The sequence below is a fragment of the Drosophila eugracilis genome, unplaced genomic scaffold (genome assembly GCF_018153835.1).
Source record: "Drosophila eugracilis isolate 14026-0451.02 unplaced genomic scaffold, ASM1815383v1 contig_90, whole genome shotgun sequence".
NCBI lineage: Eukaryota > Metazoa > Arthropoda > Insecta > Diptera > Drosophilidae > Drosophila > Drosophila eugracilis.
In genome coordinates this window covers 7,218,051-7,231,241 of record NW_024573812.1, presented here as the reverse complement: position 1 = coordinate 7,231,241, position 13,191 = coordinate 7,218,051, and the positions used below count along the sequence as shown (strand labels likewise).

The 13,191-nt window shown below is 39.5% G+C and overlaps 1 protein-coding gene across 2 annotated transcripts; it reads left to right on the top strand.

Annotated features, from left to right (window-relative positions):
- Positions 1-536: 536 nt before the first annotated feature.
- Positions 537-11,333, top strand: LOC108112619 (protein wech). Of its 2 annotated transcripts, XM_017222711.2 has the most exons (6): positions 537-753; positions 832-1,070; positions 4,154-4,436; positions 4,507-6,463; positions 6,526-6,678; positions 6,766-11,333. In XM_017222711.2, the coding sequence occupies exons 3-6, from the start codon at positions 4,216-4,218 to the stop codon at positions 6,934-6,936; spliced, it is 2,502 nt and encodes an 833-aa protein (XP_017078200.1). In that variant the 5' UTR covers positions 537-753; positions 832-1,070; positions 4,154-4,215; the 3' UTR covers positions 6,937-11,333. The 2 variants fall into 2 exon arrangements, with proteins under 2 accessions (XP_017078200.1, XP_017078201.1); XM_017222712.2 differs by lacking the exons at positions 537-753; positions 832-1,070 and adding an exon at positions 1,601-1,900.
- The last annotated feature ends 1,858 nt before the right edge of the window (positions 11,334-13,191 follow it).

Below are 13,191 nucleotides of genomic sequence, written 5' to 3'. Positions count from 1 at the left end.
TATTTATTAGCATACATGTTTTATAACCAAACCGCGAATAAAAATTTTCTCTGACCAAAACTCAGCTAATTGAATGTTGATTTTCCGGTGAAATCAAATCTAACTTGGATGTTATTCATTTTACTTAAATGATTTATTTTTTAAACACGTTAAAATATTTTAATAAGATGATGCACAATTTTTTTTATCATAATAAATCCCTTTTGCATTGGCCACCAATTCATCATTAGTCACATCCGTTTCCTATTGAGTCACGTTCAAAGAACTATTTTTTTAGTTTCATGAATTTTAAAACTCAACTATCTATGAACGATTGATGTTTGTTTTGTAGTATTTTACGTAATATTTAAATTTACTGATATAACCTGCAATAAAATAAATAATTTTAAAGAATCGGCAAAAATATAACGGATATAAAAATAGTGTGGCCAGAGTTCGGGAACCACAAAAAGATATTTCCGGTCGGCTATGCCCGATTCCGAGCGATACCCTTAACGCACAGGGGCGCAATTGAGAGCGACAGCAAGCAAGCAGAAGGGCAGCCTCGAAAAAAGAGAGCAGAGTACGCTAGAAGAGGAAGAGGCAAGCCGAGCGCATGAACGGCAATTGAATTTTTTGCGTGCGTGAAGGTTGGAGTGAAGATTTCGAGTCCTAGTCCCCACCGCAAAAAGTGGGTCAGAATTGAAGCCGTTCGATTAGGCCAAACAAAAAATAAGAATCACTCGAAAAGTGCAGCTACAAAACGCCGCCAAAGTAATTTAAAGAAGAAGAATCACACGCACAATAAGAACAATTGTTGACGGCTTTTAAAAATTTCTCATACGCTTGCAGGAGGAAAAGTACACGAGGGTGGTACAAAGAGTAAAATAGATTCAACCCGAAAACGCCTGGAAAATGTAAACAATTTGTAAACACAACAACGACAAGCGTTTTCTGAAAAATTTGTTAGATTTTTACATCGATCAAACTCTCGCATGATAAACGAATAAGAACGGACGATTAAATAAAATTGACGGAGTGTGACGGCTATGGGATACCCTTAAATCGCGTAAAGTGAATGATATTGACAAGTGAGTGTTTAATTAGTTTGTACATTTCATAAAGTAGACATAGAAAAAGTTGAAATTAGGATATTTAATAAGTTCGCTGGTTGAAATGCAGTTGATTTTTCCCCGTTAATGACTTGGTTGTTGGTGAACCCGAACACCCCTAATACCCTGCACTGAAAACGGACGCCATGATCCTATTAGCCGTTATTTAAAATCAGACGATTCGATTGTTTGAGGTTAGTAACAGTACTTTTAACCAAAGTTTTGCATCGCCCCTCTGTTTTAAATGCAGTTCTTTGCGGCATAAGTGAAAATAAATAGAAGATAAAACTGTGGATGTGGGTGTCTGTGTGTGTGTGCCCCTGCAAAGGAGAGATAGAGAGCGAAAGCAGTAAGAGAGAGAGAGTGAGAGCGGTCTAAAACAGTGAGAACGACATTTTCGGAGCGCGCGCGCGCACATCAAAATCAAAAAACTAACTGTGAGATACATTTGGGTTTGTTTCTTTTTTTATATTTTGTTTAGGATGATGTTGTTGAGCGGCAAAAGCAACAGAGAGAGAGCGAGCGATTCGAGTGTTATGTTGTGTTTTCAGTTTTCGGTTTCGGATGTATCTTCTTCAGTCGAAGTAAGGAATACACGAATGTCGGAGCGAACGGATTACGCATAAGAACTCTCTGGAATCTAAAATCTCGCCTCGCGAAAATCCGCTGAAAAGGCAAAGCCAAGCCAATTCGAAACGGAATCCGCATCAAATCAAACATTGAATCAATTAGCGAAAAACAAACGGTCAACACAGCAATATTTAAGATAATAACAACAACAAGCGGCTTGCATGCGGCTGCTAAAAAAGGTGTGTACGCAAAAGAGATGCAAGTGAAGGGCAAATGAGAGGGGCTATGGCAGTGCAAGTTGTATCAACAGAAAATGATAAATAGATTACGGCCAAATGCAAATATTGATTTTCTCGACTCCCAAGTCAACTCCCAAGATTCCCCAAAGATTTCCCTCAACGTTTTTCCATTTTTGGAAAATTTACACACACAAATATATAGACGATTTGCGGCGCAGAAACCACCTACATACGGACATGTAGAGAAACTTGTGTAAATACAACCCTCGTCCTCATCCCCCGACGTTTTTGCGTCGTATCCTCGCAGCACGTACACAGATGAACCACTGTTTGTGTGTATGTCAATGTGTTTGTGAAAGGACTTTAACTTCTTGGTCGTGTTTTTTTCCACGTCCTGCGACTCGGAGACAGACCCGTTTCAATGGAAAACGTTCAAGGGTGACAAGGGTAGTTTCGCTGCTGCCTCCTCCTCCTTCTCCTCCTCCTCGTCGTCCTTTTCCTGCTCTTGTTCTTCTTATCCTTGTTTTTGTTGCCGCTGTCTACACGGCTCGAAATAATCCTAGAACTGCATTCCTTTCCTAGGGCGTTGCATTGTTTAGCTGAAAAAGGGGATCAAAGCATAGTTTGTGTATTGATTTCATCCTGATTCTTCCAATGAAAACTTTGCCAACCCAACCCAATCGCAACCCCTTTTATTTCGAGTATCATACACTCTCATTTTTAATAGATGAAAGGATAGAAGGTCTTGTTTATTTAAAAAAAAAGGATCAAATCGATTTTGGAGACTGATTTGTGTTTTTAACCCTATGAAAATCAGGTTTCCCTTTTTCACATTATTATAATCATTTATTATTTATTTGAAATTATAAATATGATTAGAATCATTTCAGAATTATTATCCTCAAACAAAAGTATCTCCGATTATTATTTTCCTCAAAATCTTTCTTAATTTAAATCTAAAGAAATATAATTGCCATAACTTACATAGGTTAAAATGAACTCAAAATTTGTATATTAATTCATTCTCATTTTATAGGTACTTGATGTTAATCATAGCCTTACCCTAACCTCTTATTTTATTCAAAATGTTATAAATATCACTAATGTTTTTTTTGTTGATATTGGAAAGAGTCTGGAAAAAATAGATTGACTTTATCTTTTTACCTTGGCGAAAACAACAGGAGTCCATTCCCCAACCCACTCATAACCAAGAACCCTTTTCCACCTTAACCTTAGAAGGCTAACTGGATTTGCTTGGGCCCACCCTTGAAGTAATGCTATAAATTAACTCGAGTCACCCAAAATCAGAATGATGGAAAAACACGTTCCGTTGTCTAGTTTTCCTCAGAGTGTAAAGGAAGCCGCTGCAAAATCCTGCTATTGCGAGGGGATGAAAGTCGGACGTTTGATTGGGCGTACGTTGCTCGTCTTGAAGATAGCAACCAGTTCCGTCTGTTGTTTCATGACGTTTTCGCTTTGGGTTTTCCACTGCTCCTCCACCCCATTCTTCCTACTCCCCTTCGGAAAAGTCGCTTGCGCACTGCAGGCGAAGCAAGGTGGTGGGTGAAAAACAGGAAAATGTTATAACTACGCGATAAGGTGGAGTGCTGAGGTGGGGCATCGCGAGGGTGGGTTCTAATCCCTGTCCTGTGTTTGTTTTGCGGGGTTTTTCCCGACTCTAGTATCTGGGTTACAGAAAGTATCTATGGAGTACAGACAGTTCGCCGAATTGCGCGCGAAAAACTCGCCATTTTGGGTCATAAATTTAGGAATGCGTGCTAATGCCGAAATTCCGGGATTTCAAATAACTTGACAATGGCTTGAATGCAACCAAGTATCTTACAGATACAAAGATACACACACAAATCTGACCTGCTGCTGCTCGCGCCGCACAGCTGCCTTTCTCGGGTTGCATTGCGTTTCTCGGATTCGGGACGGGGCTGCTTAAGGATTCTAGGGTCGGGGATCCGGGATCGTAGATCGGGCATAAGAAAAATGGCAGGAGGTCGGGGTATTTCCCGCTACCTAAGATGCGTAGATGCAGCTGCAATTGCCTGCTTAGACTACTTAATGAAGCACCTTTTCCTTGGCCAATTTAGTTAGCTGCTACCCTTCGGCAACTGACGACGTCCCGCGCGTTCCAAACGCAGTTTAGAAAAAAAGCAAAACATAGACTTTAACAAGTCCTTCGCGTTTCGAGAATTTTTAAACTTATATCGATTTTGTTTTCGCAAATCGCGCTAATATTTATAGCGGAAAAGCGCTTCTCCATCGACTGCCGCCTTGTGCTATAGAAACGTGATCTCAACACTCTTATGATGGAACTTTTGTCAAACAATTCGGTTCCGCAACAAATGGCCAGCAGCAATGCGCCGAGCGCCAACGGCGTGGCCAACTCTTCGACGGCCAACGGAAGTGGCGGCGGCAGTATAAGCAGCAATGCCAGCAACTCCTCTGAGCGGCTGCTGGCGGGCATCCTCGAGAGCTTTCCCGCCTGGGATCTCAACGTCGGACTGCTACCCAATGTGGGTCAAAGGTAAGTTAGATATGGGATTAAAAAAAACCCATGAAAAGCAAAAACTAAAATCTTTATTTTACTTATTTAGCTCTCCACCACGTACGGACTTTTTCATTAACAACTTCCTAGGCGGCCTGGATACGCATGGCGATTTCAGCATCGGACCCATTGGCAGCGGAGCACGCAGCAATCCTAAAATGTCGCCAGAGTCCTCAAATAATTCAAGCATCAGTTGCGGCTGGTGCGAGGTGAGCGCTTCGATACGCTGCTTGGAGTGCAACGAGTTCATGTGCAACGACTGCCTGAGGGAGCACCGTAACAGTCCATTGTCCTCCAACCACTCGATCGTGTCCCTGCCTACGCCCATTGGGGCCTCGCCCACAGGTGGTAGCTCGGTAAATGCTCAGACTCCGCCTAGCGGCAACTTTATCTGCGACATACACAATGAAATGTTGCGCTACGTATGTGACTATTGTCGGAAACTGGTGTGCCAGTGCTGCACCCTGCACGAGCACAAAGAGCACAGCTACGCTTCCATTCAGAGCTTCATGGTGGGCTCCAAGGAAAAACTTGATGGCGCCATCGAGAGCAGCCAGGTGGGCACGCGCTGCATAAAGAGCAGCATTGACAAGGCGCTGGCCTTCATCCGGCTGATCGAGCGCAACTGCAGCGAGCTAAGTGACAATATACGCAAGGCCTTCCGCCAATTTATTATTGCCATCGAGGACCGTGAACGTTTCCTTTTGGATTTTGTGGAAAAACTCCGCCAGCGTCGCCTGGCCATCCTGCATGATCAGATGGCTGGCTTGAAGTCTGCTCTCGCTGGACTTTCTGAAACCTCCGATATGCTTAGCAAGGTGGCGGACAATGCTTGCAACATGGACCAGATTGAAATTGCCATGAAGCTGACCAATGGACAGAGGCAGATGGAGCAGTTTGCGGGCATCTATAAGGACCTGCAGCCTAAGCAGGAGGTCTTTGCCTTCGCCCCACCAGATTATAGCCTGCTACAGGATATCCGCAACCAGGGTGGTGTAATCCTGGTGGATGACAAGAACATGCCCATCGTCTCGAGCAGCAACGGAATTGTGCCGAGTGTGCCTAGTGTGAGTGCCGTGGCCGCCGCCTCTGTGGCAGTTGGAGTGGGAGGCGTCGGTGGAGTAGTCGGAGGCGTTGGTGTGTCCAACGGCATGGACATGGCTTTTGGCATGAACATGGCCACAAATCCATTGAGCGTGGCCTCCTCGAGTGTTCGACGACCTCTGCTTCGAGACAATAGCTTCCGGATTCCATCGCCTATCATGCAACCGCGCGGAGGAAGTGCCTGCGGTATGTCAAGCGGCATGTCCAGCGCCGCTTTGGACTGGGAACTCAACGGACTGCGCAGCTCACCAGGACTACACTTTAGTGCGCCACGAACCACACAGGCCATTCCGGGTTGCATGGATTTGGTCAAGGTGCGGAACTCAAATGCTCTCTCGTTATCGTTCGCCACTGAGGGCCATGAAGACGGACAGGTGAGCCGGCCGTGGGGCCTATGCGTGGATAAAATGGGCCATGTTCTCGTGTCGGATCGCCGCAACAACCGTGTTCAGGTCTTCAATCCCGATGGCTCCCTAAAATTTAAGTTTGGCCGCAAGGGCGTGGGCAATGGAGAGTTTGACCTTCCCGCTGGAATATGTGTGGATGTGGATAATCGCATTATTGTTGTGGACAAGGACAATCATCGTGTGCAGATCTTCACTGCCAGCGGCGTCTTCCTACTCAAGTTCGGTAGCTACGGCAAAGAGTATGGTCAGTTCCAGTATCCGTGGGATGTAGCTGTAAACTCGCGCCGCCAAATAGTGGTCACCGACTCGCGCAATCATCGCATTCAGCAGTTCGACTCAGAGGGACGATTCATTCGCCAGATAGTGTTCGACAACCATGGGCAAACCAAAGGAATCGCCTCGCCACGAGGCGTTTGCTATACACCCACGGGCAACATCATAGTGTCTGACTTTGACAACCACTGCCTCTACCTGATTGATCCAGACATCAACGATGTGAGTGATATCCTACTGAAGGTTATTCCAGAGATTTTAATTTTTTCTTGGATTCATTGCAGATTCTTTCCGTGAAGGGACACGAGGGTTCGGGCTTCCACGAGTTCAATCGGCCCTCGGGCCTGTGCTGTGACGACGAGGGCCGCATTATAGTGGCTGATTCCAAGAATCAACGCATCCTGGTCTTCAACCAGAACCTGGACTTTATGTGGGATGTGAGTAAAAGTTTAATTTCAAATTTAAATCGAATTGATTGAGGTTTCAAATGAAACTGATAAAATATTTTTTTTTTTCATTTATAGATCGAGGTGCGACCCTCCATCAATCCTTTGATGCCGCCCACGCTAGACGAGAAGGATCGCACCTGCGATGTGGCCATAATGCCAGATGGTCGCATTGTATTCCTCATTGAGCTGTCGCCAGACTCCAAGGAAGGGTCTAACCCTTATAAGCGGTTTGTGCACGTATTCTAAATTAGGCTACGAGTGCTGATCTTTTTTGACCATTTACAAGAGCTAAGCGTTAGCGTAGAGACCCAAATAACAGAACGATAAAGAACAGGTGCCGAAACCGAAATAATAAGGGAAAATCAGAATTGAGTGCGTGGAAATTAGCGAAAATTTTTAGCTTAAGTGCTACAACGATTACCTCGATAATGCTTAAGAGTTATGGTTACGATTTGGTAATTTACAATACAATACGAATTACACATATGTATCTATGGATATCTATATCTATATCTGCATATGCATATATCTAGCGAATATACAAGCCCAACCAACCAACTAGAACTAAAACTAAAACTAAAACGAAAACGAAAACTAAAACGGAAGGCAGTTGAGTAGTAGGACATAGGAGATATATATAGATGTAGGATCCGTGAGCATTCAGTAGAGTTACCGAACCTAGTAAAAGATAAAGCAAAGAGGGAAACTCAACCATTTACTAGATGAAAATATTATTACCTGTTAGTTAGACTGAAAGGCAGTTTGCTAGCTTATAGAACGAGAGGTCAAGAAGGTGGGGATTGCGTTTTTTATGGGGTTGCTTAGCGGAATGAGGGAACTACATTCGACAAGAGTTACTAAACATGATTTGCAGAAACACTGTGGAATGGTATTAATGTTTGTATTATATTCTTAATTCGTTTGTTTAGTTCTTTTTAAATGTTTATTTTAAAATTAATTTTTTTGGGACATAATTTTAATGATTTTCTTATAATTGAGACTGAGCATGTGAGAACACGAACTTTGTAAATGGAAGCAAAGCAAAACAAAACGAAGAAACAAAACAAAAACCAGAAAATATTGATGAAACCCGCTGACTTTTGGTTGAACTTTTAACAAAGACTGATTAACTAAACCGCAATTTCGGAGCCAACTAAGGAGCCATATATGGTGAGGCCAAAATAAGTGAATAAAACCAACACACTCAAATTGCAATGACATTGATAACGTAAAGTAACTTAACATAGCTTAGCATACACACTTTCATACATATAGCGATACAGATATCATATATAGTTCCGATCATCCAGTCACAAATCATCATGGGCATAGCTGAAACCGAGTTTAACTGACATTCATCCACATTAACCCATCAATCCATCCATTCATTCACACCGATCATGCATCACAGGGCTTTGGTTTGTGTCGTTACTTTGTAATTAATTGTGAAAGGATTTTTACCCACAGGATACACGGCAGGTTGAAAGGAGGAGGGGTTAGCTAAAATGATTAGAGGAGTTGGGGAGTTAGAGAGTTGGGGGGAGTTTAACAAACAAAACCTTAAAAAAAAAATAACGAAAAAATTATCATAATTTTTGACTCAATGTGTTCATTAGCATTTAGTAGACTTAGCGGGCGTGGCATAGTGAAAACGTATGAAAAATCCAGAGCAATATATGGGCGTATTGAATACACATTTAGGTGACATGTTCCTCGCAAACGAAACAAATGAAACAAAAAAAAAAAACGATGAAACTTAATGAAATCATGGGCAACCCACATGATGATTAGCTGAATTATCTGTCTAAAGAGTGGAACGGACATGGATTTTTAATAGCAAATATATACAAACTCAAACAGATATATATAGAGCCGACTAGGACCGATTCTAGGCTAAAGACCGGGCGTAAAAATGTAAAATGTATTAGAAAACTTAGTTACTTAGATTACGTTATGTTCTTACTGTTTTGAGACGTTCTATTCTTTGTACTTGTGTTCAAACCCGACTTCAACGGATCGATAGAGAGAGAGAGAGATGATACATAGCTAACACTCCTTCCACGAATAAAGCAACATTGCATAAAATGCGCAAAACAAACAAAACAAAAACAAAAACCTAAAATCTAAAATCTAAAAAACACTAAAACTAACCTTAAAAAAAGATGCAAAAATGCCTGAGACTCTACGAGAGCGGTGGCAACAAAAACATATACAATATTTATATACACGTAATATACACCAGATGGCAGGAAGCAGAAGGCAGGGGGCAACCACCCACAGCTATATAGAGCTATATAGAGTAGATATCGTAATTATTTTACACCTAACTTAGTTTAGCCAACCCCCGGGGAGTCTCAGAATCTCGGGGAACCACACGATCGCCATAACATACTCGTAACCTCATTTTATCCAATCGTAACACCTTGAAGCGCCGTTCATTTCTTGTGATCCAGATCGAATCATTCAAAACACTCGCACACAAAGCGCACGCAGAGCATCCCCCACAAATATCGTATGTATATATCATATATATCGCATCGTATCGGGCCTAGCGACATCTGAGAGAATGCCATATTTTATATTTGTGTGAGATTTACTAAACCAATACTAAAGAACTAAATACTTATATCATTACAAATGAGCGCCGTTTTCTAAAAGCCACAGTTTAGAAATTGTGTAAAAAAAAAAAAAACAAACAAAACAAAAAATATTTAAAAAACATTATAACTACAAGCAAAAACAAATAGGGAGGACAATTAATGAGATTTAAGCGAATACCGAATGCCATAATTCAAAATAAAAAGCATTTAAACGTATATATCTATAGAATACTAAAGTATGTTAAACACAACAAATTACTACAAGTCATGAGGATACTGAACAATTTGCCAAAGGCTTAAGAATCAAAATGAGAAAGCAAACCAATAACTTACACACACACACTACACTCAATATATATACACACACAGAGACACAAACACATTCAAACAGATAGTTAATTCAAGTTTTTACAAAATACATACCAAAAATACTTAATAAAATCCAAGCAGGTATTTTTTCAAACAACCGAATATTCCAAAAACACGTTGCCCAAAATACACCTACGATTAATTCTAAAGCAAACAAAATGCTCATATACACGTAGCTAATAAACTAAAACAAAAGAAAAACAACACTAAACGAATCCAAAACTTAAATCAGGTATTCAAATTTTTTTCGTATTACGTACTTAGTATTTAAGCAAAAAGGTAAAACAAAAATGGGAAGCGACGGAAGAACGGCAAACTTAATGACTAAAAATCATCATGTGAATGATTTTCAAAAATAAAATTAATAAAAAAAAAAATAAACGATCATTGCAAAACCCACATACATATTTACTAAGCAACATTTTATAACAAATCGATTGACGATGCTAAAACAAAACGGAATGATGAACTCTTATATCAAAATACAATTTTGAGTAAAACTTTTAATGACAAATGCAAAAGCAATTCTCGGCAAGCACAGAGAAATGATTTCATTACCTATAAACGATCTTTAAAATTATACATAACGCATACATACATACATACATATATGTTTTGTCGCGATCATTTAGCTTAGTTAGTTTCTAACGACATCCCCAAGATTGTAACTAAATTTGAAAATATTTCTCATTTGGAAATTATATACATAAACATAAACATACGCATACATACATACACGTACTAACATATGTAATAATTATGGAGCAATTGAGTACAAAACGAGTACAAATTTAAATTTTAAGCCAGATCAGACGACACAGATAAACACACACACGCGAACACAGCTTAAGTTACAACAAAAAGATACATAGATACATGGATCAGCATATAAAATATTGATAGGCCAGCTACTGGTTTCGCATAGCAAATACTGCATATATTCATAGAGGATCATGATCATGGTCACGATCACGATCGAGTGGAGAGGATTCATCGAAATAGCCAGCATACTAACCGCACTTATAAGCATAGTCGCATACATACATAGTTACTTAAACATAGACTAACCCCCATATACTATATATCTAGGGCAAACGATTACCAAAATTACCAAATTACCAAAATCCCTCCTTACCCCTATTAATCTTCAAATATGATTTGCTTTGCGATCGTTAAGGGGAGATCACTTTTGGCATATTCCTATGCATATGTACGAGTATATGCATATGCCCACTTTTCTCATACATTCTCACCCTCTCAGCATACAAGCATACAAGCATACAGCGTACATACATACATATATGTAGGGGCGTGCGGGTACTAGGTACACCCACCAATAAGCAGCTAATTAAGTCATATGGCGATAAATCTAAAGATCTACCAAATCTACCAAATCAAGCGACAAATTCAATAACGAGTTGCAGTTTAAAATTGTAATTGTCTAATAGTGAAAATGGCGAGAAAATCGGAAACAAGCGCCGACCACGGCGTTACTTACTAATTCGTGGTCTGGCATTTTTCTATATACATGCATACACATACATATTTATATACCCAAATATATATATACATACATAGATGTGGACTTGACGAGACAAGAGTAAGAGTATATTTTATACGATAAACAAATTTTATAACATATTTAATAATAAATTATACACTAATAATTGTGGACATTGTTGGCTCTTATACTTTGGTATCTTGGGTTCTCTTTGGAAGTTCCACAGGTCGAGCCTAATGGTAGGCTATTGTATCTTTCGGATAGAGCTTGTGCCTCTTAAGTCTCAAAAGCTCTGACTTTGGATAATAACGATCATTTAACAAGTTAATATTTGCATGGAAACTCGTTTAATGGCTTACGACTTTGATCTGTAATTACATTCAAAGTATAATTTTCCAGAAATAGTAACTTATAAACTAATACTAGCTTATGTTTATTACCTTTTTATGGATCTGCTACTCATAAAGAATATCTTATATAATGTTTTAACATGCCCATAAACTTATAGTCCCTTCCTCTAAGATATAAAGGCATTTTAATTTATTTCTAATATCAGAAGATTTACATAGGAATTTCGTAATGTAGATACTTAACATTTGAAATTTCTGAAATCTGTAGGATTCGATATAATGATACAAAGTACTCATGGGTGTCCAGCTAATTGGAAATATCTAATTCTACAAATTAAGCATCGTTAATTGTCTTTTTTAATGGGTGATGCCTTCACGTACACCCGGAACCTGGGTCAAGGCTACATATATCTACTATCCATCTCCATAGAGCCACATAAGACGCAAACGAGTTTCGGGTATTGTCGAAAATGTACAGAGAGACCATTAGAATAACAAAAGGAATCGCTAAGTACTCTGGACATAATTAGACTTTTATGAAGCCACAGCCAAAGCGAACTCATAAAGGTGGGATTATTATTATTTCAGATCGTATCTATTGCGTGACTTAAAAAATTGCGTTGGCTCTGTGTGCAAATACTACCATTCGAAATAACTTTTACAATTGTTTGCTGGTCTGGTCGTAAAGTTGAGTAAATCCGAGCCAAAGTCCAGATCCATTACCCGCTAATTTCAGTGGCGAGAACGGGTAATTAAGCCAATAGAATCCAGGCTGATGTAGCGCCCGATTATACCAATTTGCAAGTTTACTGGAGTAAACGGAGGCCCACGCGATGTGTTTACTTAATTGCGATTTGATCTCCAGCAGACGAGGTCTCACACTGAGGGCTTGTCTGGCTTTCATGGTCAGGGCTCGGTGCGATGTGAAGTGATGTGATGTGATGCTAAATAAAACTGAAATATAAATAAAAATTATTTCCAATAACCGGTTATTTATTTGCCCACTTGTTGGCTTCTCCCGCAAACAGCTGTTCCCCGGGCATTATAGCAGGTAAACAATTTGTTTTCTACGGGACGATCTTTAGCCTGTCTCGCACTATTCCTATTTGGCTAGAGCAACGGCTGATAAATAGTCGGCTGTGAATCTAATTCACAAAACGTCTTTAAAGTGAATCAAATGTTAAAAGTTCATGTATGTAAAAAACATATCTCATAATTAAATAAAGAGTGTAATTAAAATTATATATCTCACTAGGAAATTTAATTATCAAGGCTATACTCTTCTGTTTTTGGTTTGTCACGAATTTCTGATCACTTTTATAAAGTTTTAGCCTTGCTAAGAAAAAGATTTATTTGAATCTTTATAGTTCTCTTATATTACCCAAATGATTTACTTTTTAAAGAAATATATTTTTTTTCTCTTTTTTTTAAATGAACTTAAACTCTTAACTCAGACACATTTCACATATTTTCAAATCTAACCATATCACAAATATTTTCCAAACTATAAATATTTAGAGCACTTGACAATATCAATTAATTTATGTGAGCAACTATCAAAAAGGTTTGCTTAACTCGATAAAAAATGAGTACTTCCAAGTCCAGTTTCTTAATTGGCAGTTGGTGGTTCCAGTTTAGTAATTTGTGCCACTCGTTTTTGCAATCAGACAAGTATTTTTGA